Below are 27,652 nucleotides of genomic sequence, written 5' to 3'. Positions count from 1 at the left end.
TCCTATTGTCCTACCTGTTGCTACATATCAAGTTACACCCCCTCCATTTACCTGGTGGAACACATTTGCACAAATTCCCCAGCCATGCAATCGAGAGGGAGGAGAAAGAGAGGGAAAGAAAGGGAGGAGATAGAGCAGGAGAAAATGAGGATTCAGGGGAGTTTATTCATAAATACAAGACAGAGGGATAAACAGAAGTGCAGAGGAGAGATGATCCGGCAAATGTGCAAACCTAAGTGAGACTCAGGGTTTTCTTGGAAGTGAAGAGCACCTGGTGACACGAATAGTGCAAACTGTGATTTACCTGAAAGAGACACAGGGGAGAACAGTGAAGAAAGTGTCCCCGCTGGGATCTTCTATCAAGGAACAATAAGCAGTGAGCAGGTGAGGTGTTTTATGGGTGAAATTCCCCAGTGTTCGCAGTTTAACACTTCATTATTAATCAGACATGGTGCTAAGAATTACATTGTGTTAACTTGTCTCATTTCTGAATGGAATGTACAATTCCCAAAGACTGAAATGTTTGGAACTCCTGAAACATGCTCCAAAATGCTCTATAACTTCTTTACAATCAAAATGAATGAATCAAAATTAAAAAGGGGCTGCTGGTATTTTTGAAAACACATTAATTTTCATATTTCGGTAATGTGTTCACAGTTGTTTCAGAAAACAAGAAGTGCTGTTGTTTGCTGGTCTGTTAAATGGTGCTGTAACACCTGGAAAATCTTTCTAAAACTGTTTGCCAATAAAATAATTTATATAAAGTAATAATTGTTTGGATCATATTAATTAAATATATATATATATATATATATATATATATATATATATATATATATATATATATATATATATATTTTTTTTTTTTTTTTTTTTTTTTTTTATTTGGTGGAGTATCAATTATCTCTTGACTATTTTGCAGCACATTCTTGAGGTACTGGCTGCTTGTCTTGTGTTGTGAAGACTCTAACTCTCTATTTTTCTGTAAGTTGAGCATGGTAACACTGTGTAACAGTGTAATGAATGACAGATTTCATGCAAATGATTGTAAGACTCATCATTGTCAACTGACTTGTTTATGTTGGTTTTATCCTTCCTTTTCAGAATAATCTGTCACTGGGCATTATTCCATCATGGCTGGTAATAAAACTGAAAGAGGTTGGTAGTACTGATAGAGACCCTTTTTTTTTTAATGTCTATGGTCATTTCTACAATTTGGTGCCTTGTCTGAAAGAACAGGAAATATGGAGGACACCAGTTTAATACCTGCAAATGTCTCTTATTTTGACACTGTGAAACACATTACTCTGGCAGCTTGCTGATGATAATGGTATTTTGGGCAAATACATGCTATTTTCTTGGTGTAAAAATTTACATTATGCATCAAATGGTTGCTGATATACATAAATGAATATGACCAAAACAGCAAGTGCTAACAATTGGCTGTATTTAGAAAAATGAATAAAACCTGTCATTTACTACAGAAACCAAACTCTCCACCATGCTGAAAGTTTACATCTCCTCCCAACTGGGAAACTCGTGTATCAAAACTATCTCAGACTTTCTCAGTCGTGATTATAACTTGTGGGGTCATTCATGTGCAACATCCGAGTAGGAAACACATATTTACAATAATTCCGATAGCATGTGAAGGCAGCATAAGTCCACAGTACTGATTACAATTTTAATATGGTTGTAAAACAGCCATTTGTAAGGTTACACACTGCTGTGGGCCTAAAAGTCATATTTTAAATAATTTAAATAATGTCATTCCTTACACTAGTGTAATTGCCAAATGTCCCCAGAGCTGCATATTATACTGTACATCTTTGCGAAACATTTAGAAATCCAGTGATTTAGCACTTTTGTCAATGCTGTATTAGTTTTACATTATCTGAATAGTATGTATTCTTTTGTGGTAAATGTGTAATTTTACACTGAGAGTAAAGGTTTTTCTGTGTCCCTTGGTTTGATTGTCCACCCTGTTATGTTATGATACTTTGACCTTTAAAGGTGCACTCAGCGATTCCTGAGAAACACTGTTGATATTTGAACTCAACTGCCAAAACAAACACACCCCTCCCTTCAGTGCTCCTTTGGAAGCTCCGCCCTCGACTTATCATAATCCTTCTTTTTTAGTTTATATTCGTCTGACCTTTTTCTCTTGGTCTGTTTCTCAGCCATTTGCCCTCCTTGGAGTTTAGAAAGTTCGCATCAGACAGATTTGCCATCGCTCTTCTGATGAATTTCCCTCTCGCTCTACCCCCCCAACCCCATCCTGTGCACGTGCAAGAACCAAGAACCCCCTGCTGCTGATTGGCTGGAGTAGTGTTGTGTGGATCGGTCTGATCCACTTTGTTTTTGTCCCATTTACAGAGCCAGAGCTGTGTACAAATACTAGATTTTTTTTCGCCCACCAACAGAACGGACAGCTAGAAGACTGTGAGGAGATATTTGCAGAATTTAACAAAAAGTGTATAGGATTAGGATTACTGAGTGCACCTTTAACTGGAGATCTGTGCAATGGAATTATTATTATACTATTTGGAAGTGGACATCAGCTATTCATCAAAATAACTCTTGTGTTAATCTTCTGTTTTATGATTTCCTTTATTTTGTGATGTTAGTCATATGTTGTCAATCATAACATGTCTACCATGTTAAATTTACAAATATGTTAGCTAAATATCTTTCACAGACCATATGGTGGCTAATTTTACCCACTTATTGTCCACCCTGACCCTCCCCACGTAACCCAATGGGCATCTGAATTTAAGTAATTTAGCTTGACCTGTGTAGCAGACCCCGCACGAATAATGGCCAAGACTTGACTGATGATTTTTAAGAGTATTTATTCTGTTCAAAAGATCCTTGAATGACCTTTTACGTTTGTAAAATCACGTTAAACTCCTTCAAATTCACATTTAGAGCTTATGCTTTAAGGGTGGGGGGGGCTTATAATACTCTTAAACGGGGTGGACTGGGAAGAAAATTCGGCCCGGGAATTTACATAGAAACTGGCCCAAAAGTGTGTGTGGTGTGGGGGGGGGGGGTTGGGGGGTGGTTCTGTCCTTTTTTGCATTTTGCTGCCCCCTTCCACGTATCGCTGCACCACTTTGTGGCGCATTCTGCATAACGCAGCGGCCCATGCGGCCCCATTTCGTGGCCGGCCCACCAGGAAAAGTCCCGGTTCTCCCAATGGCCAGTCCGACGCTCTTAAACTTTTTAACCATTGAGGAGCTCTTTTCAACGTGGTGGTGCATTTGCTCTTCGTTTTACTAATGAAATTACCAATATGGCTCCTAATGCAAAGACGGGGATGCGCTTCAAAATAAAGTCCTGCTTTTGCAATAAAAAAAATGCAGGAAAAATAGGACCTTAAACACTCAAAAATATATCAAAATATTCAAAAAGAAATACTAACATTTAATTACAACCATTGGGTCTTTTACAACCTGTATGAATTATTTTTAATATGTCCCTTTAATGATGAAACATAGGCTACAGTATAAATATACCTATAAAAGTGTTTCATTTTTCAAAAGTTTCATAGCCGAAAAGCCACAAAAATGTAGGAATGACCCCTTTTTGTTAATTCAATAAAGAAATCAAGGTTTGTGATGGCATAAAAATAAATCCAAATCTGTAGTCCGTTAGTATGGCATACTGTACCATGGGGTTCAAAAGTCTAAGTCAACTTGAAACTGACTTACCTGCAAACAACTAGGCAATTTAAATATTAGACAAAATTAGTATACAAGTTGATTGGCTAACAGATTATTTGTCACAGGACATATCAGTTTGCGCCATGTACAGCTCTTGATTGACTGAAATTTTAGTGATTTTTATTACAAATTATATTATCAGCATAAACATTTGAGTGAAAAGTTGAAATGAAAAATTAACATGAAATTCTGTATTTTTAGTACCATAAATGGTATGTCCACCTCTTGCTTCAATGACTGCATGCATTTGAGCTGGCATGGACTCCACAAGTTTGTGCGAAACCTGATGATCATGTTATCCAGCATAATTTAAGAATGTTCCAAAATGCACCTTGTGTGTTTTAATAGAAGAGAAGAAATCACAAAATCAAAGAGTTAACCTTGTCAATGTCATAAATGTACTTTTTTCAACAGTGACCAAATAGTACAGATTCTTACATATTTTTGTTGTATATTTTATATCAGTTTCTGTTGATTTAAAATGAAAACTTCTAAAATGTAGTTTATTTCTAGATTTAAATTAGATTTTGAATCCCAGATTTTCAGTGTGGTCTCTGACTTTTAAACCCCACTGTATATAATACATATCCTTTAGACGAGTACTCAGTTTGGTTAGAATTTAAAAGGACTGATGGACCTTAAAGAGCATTAAACCAGACATGTCAAACTCACGATTAGGAAAGTGGACAGGGTGGAGCACAAACTCTTTGAAGCCCTATATAAGCTGATGTATGTCCAGGTCAAAAGGTTAAACATTTTGTATGGCATTAGAGGTTAGATCATCTCTCTTTCTTTAACTTCCCAGGAGTCAGTTGGGAGGTGCGGGCCAATGGGCGTTGTTTTCATGAGTCCTTGCGCCGCAAATCATTCCTATGTATCCGCTGGGGCCGTTATGCTGTACGTGAGAAACCTTTTTGATCATATTGACTAGGGAAAAGTAGTTATGGAAGCAGTGAACAACATTTGATACAAGGGTGCACTTTGAAGTTGCCTCCAGCCACATATTTTAAAGGGGTTTTAAAGGGAAAATTATTTAATTACCTAATTTACCTATTAAAAATTAATTTTAATTTTTTGGTGAACCTTCCATTTAATGTTGATGTTCCAGTGGTGACAGCTAGTCCTCAGTCTTATTCATTGCTCAACTTTTTCTTAATGGCTTCTGTTACCAGGACAACATGGTGCGGAGCTACAAATACACCCCCCTGACCTTTCTGCCCCATAACCTGTATGAACAGTTCCAGCGAGCAGCAAACCTTTTCTTTCTGCTTATTGTGATCTTGCAGGTTTGTGGGTTTTATCTCCCTCTCTAGTGATAGAAAGTTTTACACAACTAATACATATCAAAATACCAAGCCTGTGAGAAATATTTGACTAACACTTTTTTTTTTCTCCTATGAACACTGGGGCTGCATTGATTCATGATGAGTGATGGAAGCATTTGCTCTTTTACAAACATTGGGTCAAAAACACCTGCTGTTTTGAAAGGACATGGCATTTACATGAATGATTTTTAAACATTGTGACATACCATGTCCTGTTTTGTAATGTATTTTAACCAGTAGTCATGGCTAACCATTTGCAAACATGTTTTGTTCCAATGAATTAGATAAATGATGAGGCATCATAAAAATGACATGAGAAATATATTTATTTTTCAAATGTTTGAAGTTCTTGTTTATTCATTCAATATTATCAATTATCCTTTATTATTAAGCATTTTTCACCACAGTTCTGAAATAATCCTCAATTTACCCGGTATAATCTGCCTAATTATGGTAACATTTTACAATAATGTTTTATTCGTTCACATTAGTTAACACAATAGTTAACAATAAACAATACGTTTCCATTATTAATCTTGGTTAATATTAATATATATATATATATATATATATATATATATATATATATATATATATATATATATATATATATATATATATATATATATACTAATACATTAAAAGTACTTAGATTTTAAAAGTTTTATATTAGTTAATGCAGTATGAACAAACAATAATCAATAGTATTACTATAAATCTACATTAACCAAGATTATTAAATGCTGTAAAAAAATAATTTTTTAGTTCATGATACTTCAATTAATGTTAATGAATAAAATCTTATTGTAAAGTTACCCCCATTTTAATCTTACATTTTCATGTCTGCATTAAACGTATGTATAGGTCTGCAAGATATTTTACAAAGATTTTATGCCATGCAATTGCCTGAAAGATAAATAAAAAACAAACAACTTTAACTTTCTGCAAAACACTTTCTGTTCTATTCTATGTATTTATTTAATATTATGTATTAAATAAAAATTGAGGATTTTAATAATTTAATAATTAAATATTCTAGGAATGAGAGGATATTGAAACCATCATTAGGTATTTGAAATACAAGAACCATCATTAGGCATTTATTAGAAATAAAAAGGAAAATTTCAGTCAACACATTCTATCCACATAACCACCATAGCACGACACTTAACCACATTCTTTTGGTAAACTAAAACTAAGTCTATCTTTATGAATCATCCGTGTATTGCTTAGTGGTTAGACAATGTTTCACTTGGGTGTGTGAAAATGTATGCTGGTTTGTGCATCTTTTTTATCTGGTTGTGTGTGTGTGTGTGTGTGTTTCTTTAATATGCAGTGTGTTCCTGTAATTGCGACCATCCCGTGGTACAGCACAATGCTCCCACTTCTATTCGTTCTGCTTGTGCGTGGGTTTAAAGATTTGGCTACTGATGTGGTGAGTGGAATAAGAGAATAGTGGATCTTTTACCTGTTACAAAGTCTTTTACCAATACTTAAACCTACTTTCATTTTTCACAAGGGATAGTTCACCAAAAAAATGTATTCTGTCATCATTTACTCACCCTCGTGTTGTTCCAAAGCCGCATGACAGAGATGATGGGCAAAATGACTGCCTCATTCACCATTTACTTTTATTGTATGGAAAAATATACAATAAAAGTGGAAGGTGACTTTATGTTTCATAGAAGATAGAAAGTCAAATGGGTTTGAAACAACATGAGTGTGAATAGATGATGACAGAATTGTCATTTTTGGATGAGACAAGCTATGATTCTCTTGAAAAATTTTTATCTCACTCTGCAACTCTCTGTCATTATCCCACCGTTCCCATGTCTCACAGGGGCGGCGGCGAAGTGATGCACAAATTAACATGCGGCCCTGTGACATTCTCACTCCCGATAGGTGAGTAACACTGGGAATATTTGGACCCAAAGCTATAGAACATAAAACAAATATGTGATCATCTGAATTTACATTTACAGATACTGAATCAAATTTTTCTCAATTTCGGTCTCATTTGCAGTTTCAAAACAGTTAAGTGGAAAGACGTGTGCGTTGGTGACATTCTGCGGGTTCATAAGGACCAGGTCATACCTGTGAGTGTGTATCTTTGAGAGTGTGTGAATCCAGACTGTTCACACTGTACATTTGGCAAGTTTTGCTGCTAAAATTGGTCTGTGCTTGCAGAAATTCGAAACTGGAAGTGTTGTTGAACGTATGGGCACATGGGAGCTCCAGTTTCTGGGTGAAATGTCCACAGGGTAGCGCCAAAAGCGAGTTGTATTTTTAGTTACCCCTAACCCAAACCCCAACCCTAAACCTAACAGTCAGTGGAGATTTTAGATTGAATATGCAACCTCCGAATGGTGCTCACTATTATTTATGTGAACGCGATTACTTCCTGGTTCCCATGGGACCACAACCTGTGTTTCGGAAGTTGTTTACGCAATACGCTATCAGAAGCGCTTGAGGGAAATGCACTTGAATTGATCAAAAATCGGTGGATGCTGCTTGTCAGTAATTCATCCGAACTGGGTTGATTTCAGAATACAGAAACTTTCAGAAGTAGGGCCGTAGCTAATGGGGTGAAAGATGATAACTATTCTAGGGGCCCACAGGTCCAGGGGGGCCCACAACAAATTGTAAACTGTATTTTTGTCCAGAGCAATATAGAGTCAGGGGGCCCAGAATTCCTTGCTACGGCCCTGTTCAGAAGCAACATGTTGATTTCCTGTGTGATCAAGTTGGTGTATCTGTATCTAACCTACTTTGGGGAAATATTTGATGGAAAGTGGTTTGATGGAAAGTCATTTAAATCCAACAAAGCTTTTTAGTGGATATCCTCAAATGGAAAAGTTTCTTTTAAGTTTGGATTGGATTTAGTCTGCAGTCATTTTATGTAGCTTTATTTAAAAAGAAATGTATGAAAGTGCTTGACGGATGCCATTTTCTTTTCTGTGTTGACGTATTTCTTATTGAAATGGGAAGGTGGGGTGGTACATATCGAAGGGCTTGTCATTAACCTTACATTAATGACTAGTGGTCGACCGATAAGGGTTTTTCAATGGCCAAATCCGATGCCGATATCTAGAGAGGAGGATGGCCGATATAAATTCAGATAAACATAATACAGATGAACAACAGCAAATCAGAAGTATACAACATTCCTTAAGCGAAACAAACACTTATTTCATGCTATATTTACTCACATTTGCTTAAACTTGCAAAGAAAAAAAATCTTGAAAACAGAAAGTGTTTATCCATTGACAAATGTATTGGTAGATTTTGGAAGTGAAACAAGGGAAAGTTAAAACTTCTGTTAATCAGCCAAACGAACACGGTAAGTGGCCAAATATCGGCTGATTAACCGGCCTGGCCGATATATTGGTCTATCACTATTTACGACACATCCATGAACATGTTTTGGTCTTGCTATTGCTAGTCGGTGGTATTAGGGGGAGGAACATTTTCATTCTAGAGAGCATTTGATTGGACAAATTGTGTGCACTACGAGTCATCAATATTTTACTTCATTTTCCTGGAAGAGAAAGGCTGTATATTTTATATGCGTATATGTGCTAAAAGTGATGTTTGCAAGTTCACGTTCATAAAGATTATGTCAAAGTTAGAAGACATGGACTCAAAGCCACAAAACTCAGATTTTTATTTAATGGAGTCTTTAAAAGTCTATGATATGTCCCCATTTTTAAGGAAAAATAAGTGTGTCTCTGTGTATGTATTCAAGCTTTGATTCTTTAATGTTCTAATGTTGATTCTCTCAGGCAGACCTGCTCCTCCTGTGCAGCACTGAGCCACACAGCCTTTGCTATGTAGAAACTGCAGACATTGATGGGTAAGAGCATCACCATCTGGCCAGAAACCAGAACTAACTTCAGTTAAACAATAACTTAAAATATTTTGACCATTTGATTATTAGTTTTTGCATGTGATTCCCTACAATGTGTTATGCAAAGTAGTTCTAAAAACTGCCATGCAAACTTGTAATCTCTTATGACAAGGAGAAAACCATATCATTTAAATGTACTACATTGTGGATGGAAAGAATGATGTCTAAAGATCATGCCTAATGGTTTCACTGATCTGCCATTTGCAGAGAAACCAACCTGAAGTTCCGTCAAGCTCTGGCTGTCACTCATACAGAGTTGAATGGAGATCAAACTGAGAAAAACCTCAAAATTTTTGATGGTTTGTGTGGAAGTACAGTATATGGACTCTAATCTAATATCAGTGCAAAAAAAAGAGTGCAGATTCTGTGTGGGCCTTCCATATTATGACAGCCACTAGGATTATTTCTATAAATTCCATGCAAATATGATATGTCCTTAATTAAACCCCACTTGTATAAAATCATAATTTTGAATAACCTCACTTTGATATCTTCCCTAATTCACATTCTTTCTCTGTCTTCATCTTTTTTCAAGGTGTTGTGTGGTGTGAGGAGCCAAATGGTAATCTGCACTCCTTCACAGGTGAATTGCACTGGAAAGGAGAGCGCCACCTGCTGGACATAGACCACTTGCTGCTCAGAGGAACTGTACTGAGAAACACAGACACAGCCTATGGGCTGGCTTTATACACCGGTACATCAAATTTATAGCTTAGCTGCTACCAATCCTTTGCAGACCTATTGTAAGAGCTTGAAGTGTTAAAGCAATTGTTAAAGCAAGTTCACCCAAAAATGAAAATATGGCACATCTAGATACATTGCACCAGATTTTACTGAAAAGGTTTGACATACAGATGTGAAATGACAAGATAATGATGACCACATTTTTGTTTTTGGGTGAATTATTGCTTTAAAGGGATGTTCATTGAAATGATAACAGCTGATGGAAATGACTGGGTTTTGGTTAACGATATTAAAAAACAAATCTTTCTCAGGCTCCGACAGTAAAATCCTGCAAAACTGTGGCCATCTGAAACTGAAGAAAACTCAGGTGGAAAAACTACTCAACAAAACGATGTTGGTGGTAAGAGAGAGCAAGAAACAAAAAGCGAATGAATCTCATAATATAGCCACCTTGTTAGCAGTTAAAGATAATGAAAGTAAGAAGTAGCAGCCCAGACCATAAAAAAACATCACTTCTATGTTATTAAAGAAATAGTTCAAGCAAAAATGAAAATTCTGTCATAAATTTTGCATCAAGTCTTCTGAAGGAAAAATACAAATTTTTGTGAGAAACAACACAAAATGTAACTAATTATTTGTGTTTAAGCTTGTTTCTCGCCAATAGCTATCGAATGCGTTCAGAAGACTTGGAATATGACACACAAGTTTTTAATGTATTTATGAGACGTTTTGTCTGCAAGTACTTTTCATGTGGAGTTCAAAGCAGCACTTGACACTGGTGTTGATACCCTGACGCGAATCATGAACACGGCTTCACGATTGCTGTAACAAAGCGGATAGCCACAGTTTGCCAGCAGAATAATATTGTGGATGTTTAAGAGATAATAGCCATTGCAATGAATATGCAGCCTAGGGGGAGACTAGTTTTTTCAATTAGTCAAAGACTTTGGGAAATGTTTAATGTTACTTGAATTGGTGCTATTTTAGTGCACTTCTGTCTTTATACTGTGGAAGGCTTTGTTTGGAAAATGTTAATAAAGCATTATATTGTTACATATTTTTTTTCCTAAGATTGAAATAAATGCATTTTGACAGGAAAAGAAGCATATATAGTGTCAAATTTCAGCACTTTCAAAAACTGCGATTAATCACGATTAACTACAAAAAAGTATGTGATTAATCGCGATTAAAAATTTCAACTGACAGCACTAATTAAAACATTTCCTTTTGTGTTCCACATAAGAAAGAAAGGGATAAAGGTCTGGAACTAGAGTTGGGGTACTCGACTTTGGACTCAGACTGGAATCTGAGTCACAATTCCAATTTTAATGGACTTGGACTTGTCACGGACTCAGATGAATTTTTACTCAGACTTGACTCGGACTCGAGCTCATGAGTCCATGACATTTGTGATGCAATGAAAAAAATTAAAATAAATAAAACAGAAATTATTGAACACACCTCTGTCTGCATGCAGCTGTATTAGCCCCTGAAGTTGTAGATGTAGCTATATTTGTTTCACTGTGCACACTCATCAGTCAACCAATATTCTTGAATGTTACTACAGACACTACTGTATAACATCGACTTCCAAGGTGGCTGGCACAACGAAAGCATAAAGACGGGTATGTATCCAATGTAATAGAAACTAAACAAGACCGATCACACAACACGGGACCTGACAGCTGGTAAAATTGCATGTGGCATTTGTGCAGCTAAGACGGTGCTTGAATTGCGGTTTCATCAAGGTTAAAAACTTAAAATCAAGAACTTCATTGAGTCAAGTCACTCGCATCATGTCTCTCACAGTTTACTAAAAACAGCATATCGAAATAAAAATACATAAAAATAGTATTAATATTGGATATTAAGTCTTTTTAGGCGTAATGCATCTACCTATTTATTATTGATTGAATATTTTCAAAGCATTGACAAACTGCTTAAAATACATTCTTTTATAGCATTTGTCCACCATTCACAACATTCAACCATGCACAATAAAATACTAGGATATTTTGGGCAGTGAAATATTTTGTTATAAAATAAATGTATTTTTCGATGACAGAGTTTGTGTATGAAGCTAAACTTCATGATTAATTTAGTTGGTTATGACATTTTTTTTATTTTTTTAAAAAAAAATATTTTTTTTATTGTAAACCACTGGGTAACATATGCATGCTATTTAGCCTACATCTCTGACACTTTTGAAGGACAATTCTGTTAAATGTATGACTCAAAATTATTATTCTCCATGTTCTCATGGTTAAAGAAGAGCTCAATTAAATTGTCTTTGGTTGGAATTTAAAGATTTCAGACTAATTGCAGACCAACGCGGCTGCCGCTCAAGCAAATATTGATTATTATTATTATTCTTTTTATCTTCTGCGGCAGCTGCTGCGAGATACACATGGACGCATCAGGGATTTAGGTACACGAGCAGCATGCAGAACTGCCCTGCATTGTGTGGTTTCCTGCAAATTAGCTAGAAAATCATGTCTGTGAGGACATGGCCACAATATTATCAGTGGGCTTTTCCAGTGTTTTTGGATGTAGCATTTGCAGTCACATCGTGAAACGTAACTTCTGAGCGAGTGCTAATTACTACTGTGTTGACTCATTTGTATGTACTGTATTTTCCCAAATCAGTCAGCAGATATAGAAATCTCAGTATAGACTATTATTTCTTTAGATTGGATCATTTTAAATAAAACTAAATTAAACTGACAAATTGAAAATAAAGTAGAAATAAAAACTAAATTAAAATTCGAAACATAACCTTGGTTGTAATGACTAACGCAGTTTTCACTTTCTTTAGTCTATGTTTGAGTGGAGGGGAAAAAGCAACAAATAATTGAAATGTTAACAGAACGCAATAAGAATTGTGTTGAAGGACAGTTTTGTCTTCATGCACCTAAAGCATATGCTTTCATTCTGAAACCACTTTGAAGTTTGTTCAGCAGGATACTAATCATAATATATATATTTATGAAATGCAACAGAGGTGTTTTTGTTACATTAATATCGACAAACTGTTTTTCTTAGTTGTGAAGTTTAAAATAAGCTTAAAATATTGATGTTGAGTTTACGGTTACAATATTAATTCAGATTCATGAGCAGATTCATTCAGACTCTACTCGGACTCTGCCTGTTAGACTCGAACTTGACACGGACTCGACTAAGGTGGACTTGAACCCAGTACTATTTGGAACGGCATGAGTAAATTATGAGAATTTTTTTATTTTTGGGTAAACTATTCCTTTTAATACAATTGAATACGTTTCTGCCTTTGAAATGATTCCTGACTCGTTATTTCTCATGTTTCAGATTCTACTCTTGATGCTGTCAACGGCTCTTCTCCTGGCTGTGGGTGCTGGGCTGTTTGAGTACAAGGTTTCCCCTCAATTCGATGTTCTCTCTGCCTTGCAGCGTGGCTCCTCTGCTGCCTACCTGGGCTTCCTCACCTTCTGGGGCTATGTCATTTTGCTTAGCCCTGCTGTGCCCATGTCTCTCTATATAACGTAACACCAGCTTTCCATATTCTCACCTTTATGCCTTATTCCTTTTTTATTTGGATCATTTTATTGGCTGTTTTGCCTCATATTTCACTCACTGTTGGTTTCTGATTGGCTGTCCCATACCAGATTTGAGGTGATCCACATGGTGCATTGCCTCCTGATTGGCTGGGATGTAGAGATGTACTGGGAGGACAATGATAGCCCCGCTCAAGCACGTACTACCACCCTAAATGAGGAACTGGGTCAGGTGGGCCACCTGCTCAGCGACAAAACCGGCACACTCACGCAAAACCGCCTGCTCTTTCGTCAGTGCTACATTGCCGGACACATATACGGTCTGTTCTGTGGAATATGTGAAATTCATATTTGTATTTTACAATGTTGGTAACAATAGCGCTCTGTTTTGTTCAGGTGACATGTCAAAGGAATTCAAGGTAAGAATTTAAACTATACCACAGCGAAGCATATATTCCCATTTTAATCTATGGACCCCCTCAAAAATGGTCACATTTCACATTTTTGTTTTCTTCAAGCCACTAGACTTGAGCTGGAACCGGTTTTCCTGTGGTGGACTGAAGTTTTCTGACCAGCAGTTGGTGGAGAAACTTCGTAGACGGAGTAACCCTGAGTGCCAAGAGTTCTTCACTGCTCTGGCCCTCTGCCACACTGTTATGAGCGAGTGGAAGGATGGTTAGTAGAGATGCAATATATTTCTCCATTCTCAACATTTATAGCAACATTGTAACAGTAATTACAGAGCCAAGCATGGGAGCAGCAGATACATTGCAGTATAAGCAAAATCCAAAGAATAAGAGGACAGCAGAACTATGGCTGTGTCCCAAATGACACACTATACAATATGCACTTACAATATACACTGTGCATGAATTTTCAAAGTGTAGTATCATACCAAATGAAACACTTAACTACACAAAAGCAATAGCTTAACAGCTGACTGAAGTGACGTTTCAAACGCATGCAATGTCTTACCGCTAGCTTTAGCATGTTAGACAACCTCAGTTCAACACTTGTTTCTCAAACAACGTACATATTCACACAGCGTGGGGTGATGGTAAAGCATTCGACTTACATTTGTAAGGTACTGTCTTGACTGACGTTTTGATAGTTGCTACATTCTACATTATTTACATTTGTTTTGTCAGACTTCCACTAAGTACGGCAAGCTGCGAATGCTGATTTGCATGAAGTGTCCAACATTACACACACCATTTTGACGGTTGAAGAAATACATCATCCGGGTACTCATAGTATACTTCTTTTTGTTACATTTTCAGTGTTACCAAAGTACTCGCACTACTTACACTACAAAATGACATAGAATAGTGCAGAAGTGTGCAGTTTGGGACGCACCTGATTTTTATAGGAAAATGTTTATTGGCAGATTTATCCATAATATACAACCTTTAACCACCAGGAGGCCCTAAAGTTTACATTAACTATCAGAAGTCCTGAGGGCCACCTGCTAACTTATACTTGAAGAAATGTTCCAAGTTTAATCCAAATTAAGCTAAATCAACAGCATTTGTGGAATAATGTTGATTGCCACAAAATATCTTTTTAACTCGTCTTTTGTTTATTAAAAAAGAAAAGCAAAAACACTGTTACAGTAAGGCCCTTACAATAGAAGTGAATGGGGCCAGACCATAAATGTTAAAATACATTGTTTCAAAAGTATAGCCAGGAGATGTAAACATTACATGTGTTAAAATGATTTTAGTGTGATAAAATTGCTTACTAACCTTATCTGTCAAAAGATAAATCCAATATAATCTGGCGAACCCTGTAAGCGATTATCACGCTAAAATTGTGTAGATCAGAGATTCTTGCCAATATTGTATTAAAGTATTGCCAATATTCAGCTTTATTTCCTGTTTAGTAAAGCAGAAGTAAACTGTAGTGGGGGGAAAATCTTTCGACTTAACATCCTGTCTTGAAGTTCTCAAAATGCTCAAGCGTCCTGTAATCTTGTGGCGAAAGTTAGCAACCCTGCCCAACAGCAAAAAACAAAACAAAAAAACATGTGTGTGTATATATATATATATATATATATATATATATATATATATATATATATATATATATATATATATATATATATATATATATACTGTACATACGTACATGCATACAGGTCTAGACAAAATAAAGAGACCACTGCAAAATTATCAGTTTCTCTGGATTTACTATTTATAGGTATGTGTTTGAGTAAAATTAACATTTTTGTTTTATTCTATAAAGTACTGACAAAATTCCTCCCAAATTCTAAGTAAAAATATTGTCATTTAGAGCATTTATTTGCAGAAATCTGGTCAAAATAACAAAAAACACTGCATCTTTAATGACAGTAAAAATGACAATATTTTTATTTGGGAGAAATGTTGTCAGTACTTTATAGAATAAATCAAAAATGTTCATTTTACTCAAACACATACCTATAAATAGTAAATCCACGTGATGTAAAAGAAAATGGAACTCATCGGATCAGGCAACCTTCTTCCACTGCTCCAAGGTCCAGTTGTGACGCTCACGTGCCCATTGTAGGTGCTTTCAATGGTGGACAGGGGTCATCATGGGCACTCTGACCCCATACGCATGTGTTCTGACACATTCCTCCCGTAACCATCATTAAAATTGTCTGTGACTTGTGCCACGGTAGACCTTCTGTCGGTTCAGACCAGACGGGATAGCCTTTGTTGCCCTCGCGCATTGATGAGCCTTGGGCGCCCAACACCCTGTCGCTGGTTTGTGGTTTGTCCCTCCTCGGACCACTAACGGTAGGTACTCTCCACTGCTGACCGGGAGTACCCCACAAGCCTTGCTGTTTCAGAGATGCTCTGACCCAGTCGTCTGGCCATAACAATTTGGCCCTTGTCAAACTTGACCTGCTTCTGTGGTAATTAAATTGCACATTACAGAGGCTGCAAAGTATTTGCTTTTTGCATGCGTTAACGTGTTCATTTTCACAGCTCTAATATATACACATTTACATTCATTAAAAAAACTGACACATAAATTTGCTGGATTTACATTGCCAAATGTAGGTGGAAATACGTCATCACAATCAGTGAAAAGGATCCATTCAGCTGGTTTACCATTATACAATGATTAGATACGTCCATGCAGCTTGTTTACTAGAGAAGTTGCACCAGAAAGCTACTTCAGCAGGGTGCCTTGATGTCTTATACAGAGCAAAGTATAATTATAAATTTAATACACTCTATTGTATAAATACAGGTTTGCCTCAGTATCAGGCTGCCTCACCGGATGAGGAAGCTCTGGTGTGTGCAGCGCGGGAGCTGGGCTGGGTATTCCTGTCCCGCACACGAGACACACTCACCATCAGTGAGTTGGGCATCACACGCAACTATCAGCTCCTCGCTCTCCTGGACTTCACCAGCAAGAGGAGACGCATGTCAGTGTTGGGTGAGTTTCGTCAACTGGCCCTCAAGAGTCAGAAAAACTACAGCAAAGTACAGTTAAGTGAATCTTGAGCAACCATGGCTTTTACATGTGTATAGTGCGGGAGACTGGAGGTGGGTTGAAACTGTACAGTAAAGGTGCAGATATTGTCATTCTGGAGAGGCTTCAGAAGAACTGTCCACTTCAAGGCAGCACAGAGAGCGCTCTAGAGGTGAGGTGACTTGACTTAAAGAGGACAACACAATTGTACAATTAGTGCTTATTTACAACTTTTGTGTTTCATGTATTTGTATGTGTTTGTATGCACTCCTGTTTGCCAGGTGTTCGCTCAGAGCTGCCTTAGGACTCTGTGTGTGGCGGTGCGCTCAGTTCCTGAAGACCTGTGGACCAATTGGAATCGCGCCCTTAATCAGGCGAGCACTGCGACTGGTAACCAGGAAACTGTGCTGGAAGAAATATATGATCAAATGGAAACAGACTTAACGGTACTCAAAGGGAGTTTTTATAAAATACAATCTGCCTAAAGTTGATTTGAGACAAATTATCATATTAGCATCTAGCATCAATTGTTCTGATATGGCATGGTTGTGTAGCTGCTGGGTGTGACCGCCATTGAGGACCGTCTCCAGGAAGGAGTACCTGAGACCATCGCCACCCTGCGGAGGGCGGGAGTGAAGGTGTGGGTGCTGACAGGAGACAAGACAGGTGACGTGTTTCAGCATAAAACTGGGCACAGATTTGTACTGTATAATTTACAGCAGTGAATGACATGTTTTTTCCTTGTCTTAAGAAACGGCTGTGAATGTAGGTTATGCGTGCAGATTGATGGATCCAGACACTACCCTTATTCAAGGGGAGGAGCTTAGGTCAGAAAACACACAAACAGACACGCATATAACAATGCATGTAGTATGACATAGTATGACAGTTATTTATTGACATTCCAGGCAGCTTCTCGAGTCTCCCACTCCAGATGTTTGTGTCATTTCTAAAGAGCCTGAGGTTTGGATCACAGACAAGAGAGCAGCTAAGAACAAATCTGCACTAGTCATCACTGGTCCTGAACTGGTGAGCATATAAAGGCAATGGTGTATGCTTTTAGACCTGAAAGAATCTCAGAGTAAAGTTTCAATGTAATCCTGAGACCCACAGTACTCAAGATGTAACCATTCATCTCAAATGCAACTAATATGTTTAAATACAAATAATATACTTATATCTAAACTTTTTATCCTAAGTTGACCAGTTGTCCATGATTGTGAGTCGGGCTTCACGATTTGGACAAAAAGTTGAACTGCGAAAATGATGACCAAGATTTTGTCATGTTTTGCCCTTGTTCTACTGCAAATAAAAAGTCTTGGGCTACTCTTTGAGGGTTCAATATTGAGTCTTCTTAAAAAGAACTAATCTTGGACCCTTTTCACTTCAGCCTCAAACAAATAAATAAATAAATAAAAAAGTGAAACAAAGAGAGAGAGAGAGCAAAACTGTCTTCTTCGTATTCACATTGTACCTGTCCAATGTGTACCTGTTCTTGTCCACTTTGTCATAGGGTCTCAGGCCACTATTCATCATTATTATTTTTTTGAACCCAGTCAATTTTGATATTACTTGAATATTAGAAAAAGTTCTAAACTGTCAAGCTTTTATTTTGGTGGATAACTAAAGGAAGAGTTTGTGTGTAACTTAATTCGCTACAGCTGTATAATGTACTCACCATGGGGTGTATTATTTGTTTTTATATATTAACTTGTAGCAGCCAAAAATATTTGTAATAAGCAAAAGTTAAATTAAAATGAATCTGGAGCACTTAAATAAGAGCTGTTGAAATTAATATATTAATATATTGTGTGTAACGTGTTTTTCACGATTAACGCATTTACCAATATGACATTAGATTCTGACATTTTATTTGGCTCCGTATAAGTTCTGAACTCTAGAGTAGGGCAGAACCTTTGCAATGTGTCAGGGGACATTACTCTTATGTACACACTACAAACACACAACACCAATTCCGTGTCAGTGATCATGTAACTGTAATTATTTGTACAAAGAAAAAACCCAGATGGGACTTGAGATAAGATGCAATTACATGTTACGTTGGAGCGAAGCATCAGCATTTACTGAGAAACGTTTAAAGTTACTTTAATTGGTGCTATTTTAGTGCATTTCTGTCTTTATACTGTGGAATGCTTTGTTTGTAAAATGTTAATAAAGCATTCGTTACACATTGTTGTTGTTTTTTTCTAAAAAAGGAAATAAATGCATTTTGACAGGAAAAGAAGTATATAGTCAAATTTCAGCACTTTTGAAATCTGCAATTAATCGCAATTAACTGTGAAACATAATCCGATTAACTGCAATTTAAATATTTTAATCGATTAACATTACTACTTTAACAACATACAATGTGCTCAGCACACGTAAGCAAACGTGTGATATAATACAGACAGCACGACGCACAAACTTTGAAGCAGGACTACTTATTTAAATCGCAGCCCTTTTTGGTATAATAATTTCACAAGGTCCTGTCGCGATTTTGATTTTATTTCTATTAATTGTGCAGCCCTAGTTGTGATAATAAAAAGCCTTATTATGAGATAAAATCATTCATTAATCTGTAACCCTCTGAGGCATAAATTATTAAATCACAAAGGGAAAAACAATGATCTAAGTGTTTAATTTTACTTCAAACCAATAGGAATATGATCACTTGTTGTGGGTTAGGAATTTAACGCCCTGGGTGGTTCAAAATGACTTTTAAAGATCTGCCCACTACTGTCGACCCAATGCATCATGGAGTTAACTTTATATTAAAATGCATTCACTTTGTACTTCACAGGTAGATCTGACCAGAATGCCAGAATGGGGGGCGAGGTTTGTCGCTCTGTCCAGTCAATGCCAGTCTGTATTGTGTTGCCGTGTGACGCCAGCACAAAAGGCAGAAGTGGTTGAGATGGTCCGGAAGTATTCAACTTCCATTACCATGGCGATAGGAGATGGAGCAAATGATGTGAACATGATCAAGAGTGAGAAATTCATACAGAATGATGTTTAAACACTGACCAAAACATCTACTATCCTGTAATTCTTTGGTCACCACTATGCATTTTTTTAGTTTATTAATTAAAGGAATATTCTGGGTTCAGTACAAGTTAAACTTGCTATCAGTTACCACAGAAAATCATCCCTCAGTTTGTAAAACCAAACAAAAATAGCATATGAATTTTGAAACTTACAGTACACATCTAAGGGGTAGACACTGCACCGAAATAAAATTAAAATGCACACTTTTCCAAAATTATAGCCGCATGTTTCACACGTGATAAAATCACTTACCAACCTTTTTCAGTGCAAAGTTCTCTAATCTAATTTCTTGTCAGTTTGTACTTTTTAGATTTCTCACCAGTTCTCTCCTTCTATTACAGCGGCACATATTGGCGTGGGTCTGTGTGGTGTGGAGGGCAGTCAAGCGGTACAGAATGCAGATTTTGCTCTGGCGCAGTTCAGTTTTCTTCGTAGGTTGCTGCTGGTGCACGGGCACTGGTCGTACTACCGCATCTGCATACTTCTGCGGTATTTCCTCTACAAAACCACTGCTTTTGCTCTGGTGCACATCTGGTACAGCTTCTACAATGGCTTCAGTGCTCAGGTACAGCAGATAGGTCATTTGATCCACTTTACATCCATCCTGTTATTACAGTAGGATTTAGATATGTTTAAAATAGAATAAATCACTCCATAAAATCAAATGTATCAAGAAAAGAGTTCTCAAAGTGTGACAAATGAGTTGGCTTGAGGTTGTTGGGCAAACATGTGTAACTGTTAGGATTGTGAACATGATTATTTCATTTAGTAAGCTTCAGGTTTTTTTCCCAGTATTTACACAATTTAAGACAATTTCAATCTCAATGGTTTTCTTTTTTTACAGGGTGACATTATATTCTTGCCAGGGCTGTTGATTTAATGCGTTAACTTAGTGCGATTTTATAATTATCATTAAAAAAAAATAACCTGTTAAGTTAGCCATGCTCCCTGACTCATACGTAAAGTCTGTAATAAAAGTACTGATTTTCCTACCATCGGAGCAATTCAAGATTGAAGTACATGTAACTTTGTGTTTTACGAGCCATATCAGTAGGAGGCACTCGGTGTCTCAACAAACCTTGCAAGAAGTGCAGCCACAGCAGAGCTGGTCACACAGGACACCTTCTTAACACAATGCAGGAATCTTGAGACACGCTTGCAGAGTTTCAACTAATTTTTAACTTGACACAGTGTCCTAAAAATGCACTGTTTATAACGCTGAATGCCCTAAGCATCCGTCTGACCCATATGTACATGGACCAAACAATTACAAATTGCGCAGACCACAGCAAGAACATCTCCTGTCAGAACAGGACAGACTGTAAGCTTATTTTCAAATGTATGGGAATAAACCATACAGTAGATTGACTTCTAAAGCAACATTTTGTATTGTATTATCAGTGCTTTACTATACATTTTATATACTGTAGTCTATATACACTCACTGAGCACTTTATTAGGAACACTATGGTTCTATTAAAGTTCAGATGTGGTCTTCTGCTGTTGTAGCACATTCGCCTCGAGGTCCGATGTGTTTTGCATTCTGAGATACTATTCTGCTCAATACAATTGTACAGAGTGGTAACCTGAGTTACCGTAGCCTTTCTGTCAGCTCGAACTAGTCTGGCCATTCTCCGTTGACCTCTCTCATCAACAAGGCATTTCCGTCCGCAGAACTCATTCTGAGTAAACTCTAGAGAATGTTGTGCATGAAAATCCCAGGAAATCAGAAATACTCAAACCAGCCCACCTGGCACCAACAATCATGCCACGGTCAAAATCACTGAGATCACATTTTTTTCCCATTCTGATGGTTGATGTGAACATTAACTGAAGCTCCTGACCCGTATCTGCATATATATATATATATATATATATATATATATATATATATATATATATAGATAGATATATACACCATTCAGCCACAACATTAAAACCACCTGCCTAATATTGTGTAGGTCCCCCTTGTGCCACCAAAAGAGTGCCAACCCACATCTCAGAGTAGCATTCTGAGATGCTATTCTTCTCACCACAATTGTAGAGCGGTTATCTGAGTTACCGTAGACTTGGTCAGTTCTAACCAGTCTGGCCATTCTCTGGTGACCTCTCTCATCAACAAGGCATTTCCATCTGCAGAACTGCCGCTCACTGGATGTTTTTGTTTTTGGCACCATTCTGAGTAAATTCTAGAGACTGTTGTGTGTGAAAATCCCAGGAAATCAGCAGTTACAGAAATACTCAAACCAGCCCACCTGGCACCAACAATCATGACATGGTCGAAATCACTGAGATCAAATTTTTTTTCCTATTCTGATGGTTGATGTGAACATTAACTGAAGCTCCTGACCCGTATCTGAATATATATATATATATATATATATATATATATATATATATATATATATATATATATATATATATATACATCAGCCACAACATTAATACCACCTGCCTAATATTGTGTAGGTCCCCCTTGTGCCACCAAAACAGTGCCAACCCGCATCTCAGAGTTACATTCTGAGATGCTATTCTTCTCACCACTGTAGAGCGGTTATCTGAGTTACCATAGACTTGGTCAGTTCTAACCAGTCTGGCCATTCTCTGTTGACCTCTCTCATCAACAAGGCATTTCCATCTGCAGGACTGCCCCTCACTGGATGTTTTTTTGTTTTTGGCACCATTTGGAGTAAATTCTAGAGACTGTTGTGTGTGAAAATCCCAGGAGATCAGCAGTTACAGAAATACTCAAACCAGCCCATCTGGCAACAATCATCCGTGCAATTATCTAATCAGCCAATCGTGTGGCAGCAGTGCATAAAATCACTCAGATACAGGTCAGGAGCTTCAGTTAATGTCCACATCAACCATCAGAATGGGGGGAAAAAATTGATCTCAATGATTTGGACCTACACGATATTAGGCAGGTGATTTTAATGTTGTGGCTGATCGGTGTGTGTATGTGTGTGTGTGTGTGTGTGTGTGTGTGTGTGTGTATATATATATATATATATATATATATATATATAGTATATATATATATATATATATATATATATATATATATACATTACTGTGCAAAAGTCTTAGGCACTTGTGAAAAATGTTGCATAGTGAGGATGTCTTCAAAAATAATGACATAAATAGTTTTTATTTATCATTTAATGTCATACAAAGTACAGTAAACATAAAAAAAGCTAAATCAATATTAGGTGTGACCATCTTTGCCTTTAAAACAGCACCAATTCTCCTAGGTACACCTGGATACAGTTTTTCTTAGTTGTTGGCAAATAGGATGTTCCAAGCTTCTTGGAGAATTCACCACAGTTCTTCTATCTATTTAGGCTATCTCAGTTGCTTCGGTCTCTTTATGTAATCTCAGACTGACACGATGTTCACTGGGGGGCTTTGTGGGCGCCATGACATCTGTTGCAGGGCTCCCTGTTCTTCTATTCTAATCTTTTCTATTTGCAAAAGTAATGTTTGGGAGTCTAACATTTATATTTCCTATTGACACACTAAAGCTGAAGATATAAATAACTTTATAAAAAAGGAAAGGGGTATTGCCAAAACTATTGGATCGATGTTGGATTCCAATAGAATGGACCCTGAAGGTTTCTGCGTTGTTCTGTCTTTTCTGAGCGCTGAAGCAAAAACACTTATTATTAATTTGCACTTTATCAGTTGACTCTGTTATTAATTTTATCTGACTCCAATTTATATTAATCTGACTCCAATTTAAATTGACCTCTAATTTAGATTACAGCTCTAATTTCTGATCATTCTTTTAATTTGGTCTTTTTAAAGTTATTGATTACTCTGAATCATCTTAATTTTCGTTATCCTTTCATTCGGGTCCCGATTGTCGCTTAGAGTCATATGCCGGCCGATTAATTGCATAGATCTCACGAACACAAAATCGCCAGCCCGTTCATAGTCAGTGGTCGCAGGGTTTACTAATATCATCTGGTTCGGCTGCCTACTGCTTGCTCATAACCAGATGATAATTTTATTTAGTCATGTTTCATACAACTTGCTAAGACGGTGATAAGCAGTGACTGGTAGTCTTACGTGGTTTTCTCCTATTCATAAGCTCCAGTAATGATCATTATCCTGGACATAAGTTTTTATTAACAAAAGGCGTCCCTCGAATCTACCGGTGATAAATTATTTCGGAGGAATACAGAATAAATCAAAAAGTAACAATTTATTTGCCGGGTAGGATTTAAAACGTAAATTACAAAATCAATCAAAGCCAATTTCACACATGATCAGAATAAACAAACATTCCTAAAAATAAAAGACAAGAAACATACCTGGCAATGGAAAACTACACACAGAAATTGTGTGGGATATCTGACTATAGACTCCTGGTAGAGAAAACTACACACAGAAATTGTGTGGGATATCTGAATACAGACTCCCTGATTCCTTTGTCATCTCTCCTTAAATACCAAACGATTCTATTGTTATTTCAGATGTGTGTGTTTGATGTTATTCAGGATTTGGTTTACAATTTAGGGGTTTGAAGGTAGACTTTTGAAACTTGTGATTGAGTAGGTCGTTTGATGTTTACAAAGAATACACCAAATCTGCATACAGCATCTGGTCCCAGTGAGAGATCTGGAAAAGACATGTCCCTGATAGAATGCAGTATTTTACTAAGTTCTTGAATCTTACTTGTTATTTGACTTTGCTGAAAGGGAATGAGATCGTTTTACCAGTTGCACTGAGACCTCTTGATTGATACCAAACATGTATGATCAGAAAACCTTTTACATTACAGAACAGGATAAGTCATAATTTAGTTTTTGGTGTCCTTAAAGTGACCTGAGGTGAGAGAGAGGGCAGATGTGAGATTTGCGTTTTAGGGTCCTTAAAACGTAGGGTGTGTTGCCTCAGGTGGAGATGCTCTTCTGTGTGAGAGTTGTATGACGTTGGCTCTCACAGAGCCTTTTAGGTGTAGACATCCCGGTGCCAGCCTTACATAACCATCTTAAAACAAATGCTCTTGTGAAACATCTTATGTGCCTTAGACTTTTGCACAGTACTGTGTGTATGTCTAATTATTTGAATTATGCATTTATATTTAATTATCTTTATTTGAGGGCCTTTCTCAGCAAATGATGATATAGCAAAATTGCAACTGGATTACTTAATCAGCACATGTAATTAATTCAATTTTAAAAAAGTATCGATTGACAGCCCTAATTCTTGAATAAAACAAATCTACTGTCTGTGCAAATGTATATACTGTATGCCAGTGATATTAATATGCTTAGTATTGTTTCTCTAATCATAAATCACATTAGGAGTTTACCGTAGTGCAATTCTACCCTCTTTTCCAGCCTATGTATGAGAGTTGGTTCATTAGCCTCTACACAACTATGTATACATCCCTGCCTATACAGTGTATGGGCTTTTTTGAACAGGTAAGCCTGTGTTCTTTGACCAATCACGTTTGGAATTTTAGCAGGCAACGACATATCTTACAGCTGATTTGTGCATCTGACTTTCTATTTGTTTATTTCCGTACTGTGATAGGACGTGAGCGCCAAGAGCTGTCTCAGCTGGCCAGAGATCTACCGAATTGGACAGAAAAAGAAGCTCTTCGATCCTTTTGTTTTGGCACTCACACTCCTCTACTCTGTCTATACCTCTATCATCCTTTTCTTCATCCCGATGGGAATATTGCAGTACTCTGCTATCGATTATCAGACCTTCGCTGTTACTGTGGAAACATCAGTAGTGTTCACCACCACTGTTGAGGTTACTTGATTTGCAAATCCATTTGATTCCATACTTCAGTGAATATGATTGATGGCCACAGTATTTACATTAGCTGACTTTCACTCCCTATGCAAACACTGACTTAAGAATGTATTATTTGCCTTAGCTATTGAAAGTCATTCTCTGCATTTTTGCATAATTCAGTCAAATAATCTCACATTTGTTTCTGGTTCTCTCTGTCTGTTCTAGGTTATTCTACATACAAAATACTGGACCAAGTTCAGCATTGCAGCAGTTATTTTTAGTTTACTTGTGTTCTTTCTGTCTACTTTGGCTCTCCATAGCGCTCGTCTGTTTACAGCCTCACCTAAAGACTACTTTTTCCTGGGTAGTCATCTCTTCAGATTCATAATTATTCATAAAAATGGACACAATATTAATCAAACAGGAAACTCTGTACATATCACTACATATTTTCAATATATGGACCAATATAATTTTTTACACGTAAGATGTGTTTCTGGATCAACATATTTTGATGGTCCTGGAAAAACATGGTTGGGAAAGAAATGGTTTCCTAACCTTAACTATATGAACTAAAATCAGAGAGAAATGATAGGTTGATACAAATGGTTTATAAGCCCCTAAGCCTAAAACTAACCCTTTCCCTGTCCCTTAAACTTGATTTGTTGATAGGAATGTTGTTCCAGGACCAACAAGCATCCAGGAACATGTCTTGGAAAAATATGAGAACCCAAAACAAATTAATCTCTTTGGGCCATAAGGGGGCAGTGTTAACTTTGTTTAGCTGTAAAAATAAGTTACAGACTTATACTACTTGGTAATATTTGGTCTTCTGTCTCTAAAGTGGAGCATATTTCCTTGAAGTTGATACCCTATTGGTCGTCTCCTTGAATTTGCAGGAGCATCACCAAATGCTTACAGTACTCCTGAGGTTTGGCTCACCATATTTGTGACTACATGTGCTGCTGTCCTCCCTTCAGCAACCATACGAGCCCTTGGTGTTGTGCTAACGAAACCCAAGAAACATAAGGTTGGATGTCTCCCACAAAGCCATCATGGCTCCATTAGCATATAATACCTATTGTAGTATTATTAACTATGCTCACTGTATTTCCTTTGTACATATGTAGATTCACAGTTCAGTGAATGAGCCTGTCGAGCTGCAGTCATGGTTTCGGAGAGGTACGTTTCAGCGTCGTTCTTCTTATGCGGTGTCCCAAGGGAAAGGCTTTGGAAAGTTGATCACCTCAGGAGTTGGGCTCCCCTCTGCAGTGTCCCCACAAGACAGGAGAGTTACACCTGATAGTTTAAAGAAAGACCATCCACAGGGTGCACGTAGTTCTATCGCGTGAAAGCATCAACAGTGTATCATCCCCTTTTGTCTTACCACTGTGAGCATGGTAAGGCCAAATAATTCACTGGGTAAATTGCATAATCTCTGGTGATCTTTAAATATAGATGCACTTTTTGTATAAAATATTTTACAATAAATAAATGTATTTAATTGAAAATGGTTCCTTTTATTTATTTGCTGCAAACATCTTATCCAGACTTGACAAATAATCCTGCGTTCCAGATGATGTTGGAGGTGGGAATACCCAGGGCTGGCGCTAGCTAAAGGCAGAGTAGGTAATTGCCAAGGGCCTCCACAATAGTGAGAGGCCTCCAAATCCCACAACTGTTGGTCAGTCAGACTAAAATAAAGAACAAAAAAGGGAAGAAAGAAATATTTTATATTTGTTTACGTGGCATGGAGGTAAATGACCAACTCTAAATGTTTACAGTGTATGGATGACTATTCATTTGCTAACATTTTAAAAACAAAAAAGTAGTCTGGTCTGCATATGTAACGATAGCCAGCTGGTAGGTAGCTGTGCAGTGTGTAAACCTCACTCCCCTGACCTCAAGAGGCACACTAGCGACTTACGCTAAGGGCTGGAGCCTTTATCCTCCTCGTTAGCGTGCCTGCCTTCCATGCTGGAGACGCTGGTTTGAATCTCACTCGAAATGGGTCAAACAGGACTGGTTACACATAAATCAATCTACTTCTCATTTACAGGTCTGTCATGGGTCATACTACTTGAGCTCCCTAACTCTTTATGACTAGCAGTGTCTGTTCTTTTTAAGAAAAATGTAGTTATTTTCTGCTTGTCTTCACATCTGAAAATATGATTTAATGTAGTTTAAGATGTCAGCCTACATGTAGCATACTCC

At 37.2% G+C, this 27,652-nt stretch overlaps 1 protein-coding gene across 3 annotated transcripts; it reads left to right on the top strand.

The window, feature by feature from the left end:
* The first annotated feature begins 192 nt into the window (after positions 1–192).
* Positions 193–26,898, top strand: atp8b3 (ATPase phospholipid transporting 8B3). 3 transcript variants are annotated; one of them, XM_051693657.1, is made up of 29 exons: positions 193–384; positions 923–984; positions 1,105–1,158; positions 4,531–4,622; positions 4,898–5,011; positions 6,387–6,485; positions 6,891–6,952; positions 7,074–7,146; positions 8,833–8,903; positions 9,165–9,256; positions 9,493–9,651; positions 9,953–10,041; positions 12,966–13,159; positions 13,283–13,491; positions 13,568–13,590; positions 13,690–13,846; positions 16,412–16,600; positions 16,696–16,808; positions 16,918–17,082; positions 17,191–17,302; positions 17,388–17,463; positions 17,545–17,665; positions 19,440–19,626; positions 20,026–20,249; positions 25,033–25,116; positions 25,229–25,453; positions 25,664–25,802; positions 26,338–26,468; positions 26,569–26,898. In XM_051693657.1, exons 3-29 carry the CDS (start codon positions 1,134–1,136, stop codon positions 26,788–26,790), a joined length of 3,447 nt encoding a protein of 1,148 aa, XP_051549617.1. In that variant the 5' UTR covers positions 193–384; positions 923–984; positions 1,105–1,133; the 3' UTR covers positions 26,791–26,898. The 3 variants fall into 3 exon arrangements, with proteins under 3 accessions (XP_051549617.1, XP_051549616.1, XP_051549618.1); XM_051693656.1 differs by lacking the exon at positions 923–984; XM_051693658.1 differs by lacking the exons at positions 923–984; positions 4,531–4,622.
* The last annotated feature ends 754 nt before the right edge of the window (positions 26,899–27,652 follow it).

Source organism: Myxocyprinus asiaticus, chromosome 49, assembly GCF_019703515.2.
Source record: "Myxocyprinus asiaticus isolate MX2 ecotype Aquarium Trade chromosome 49, UBuf_Myxa_2, whole genome shotgun sequence".
Taxonomy (NCBI): Eukaryota; Metazoa; Chordata; class Actinopteri; order Cypriniformes; family Catostomidae; genus Myxocyprinus; species Myxocyprinus asiaticus.
The sequence above is the reverse complement of the archived record's forward strand: the minus strand, read 5'-3'. Positions and strand labels throughout refer to the sequence as shown.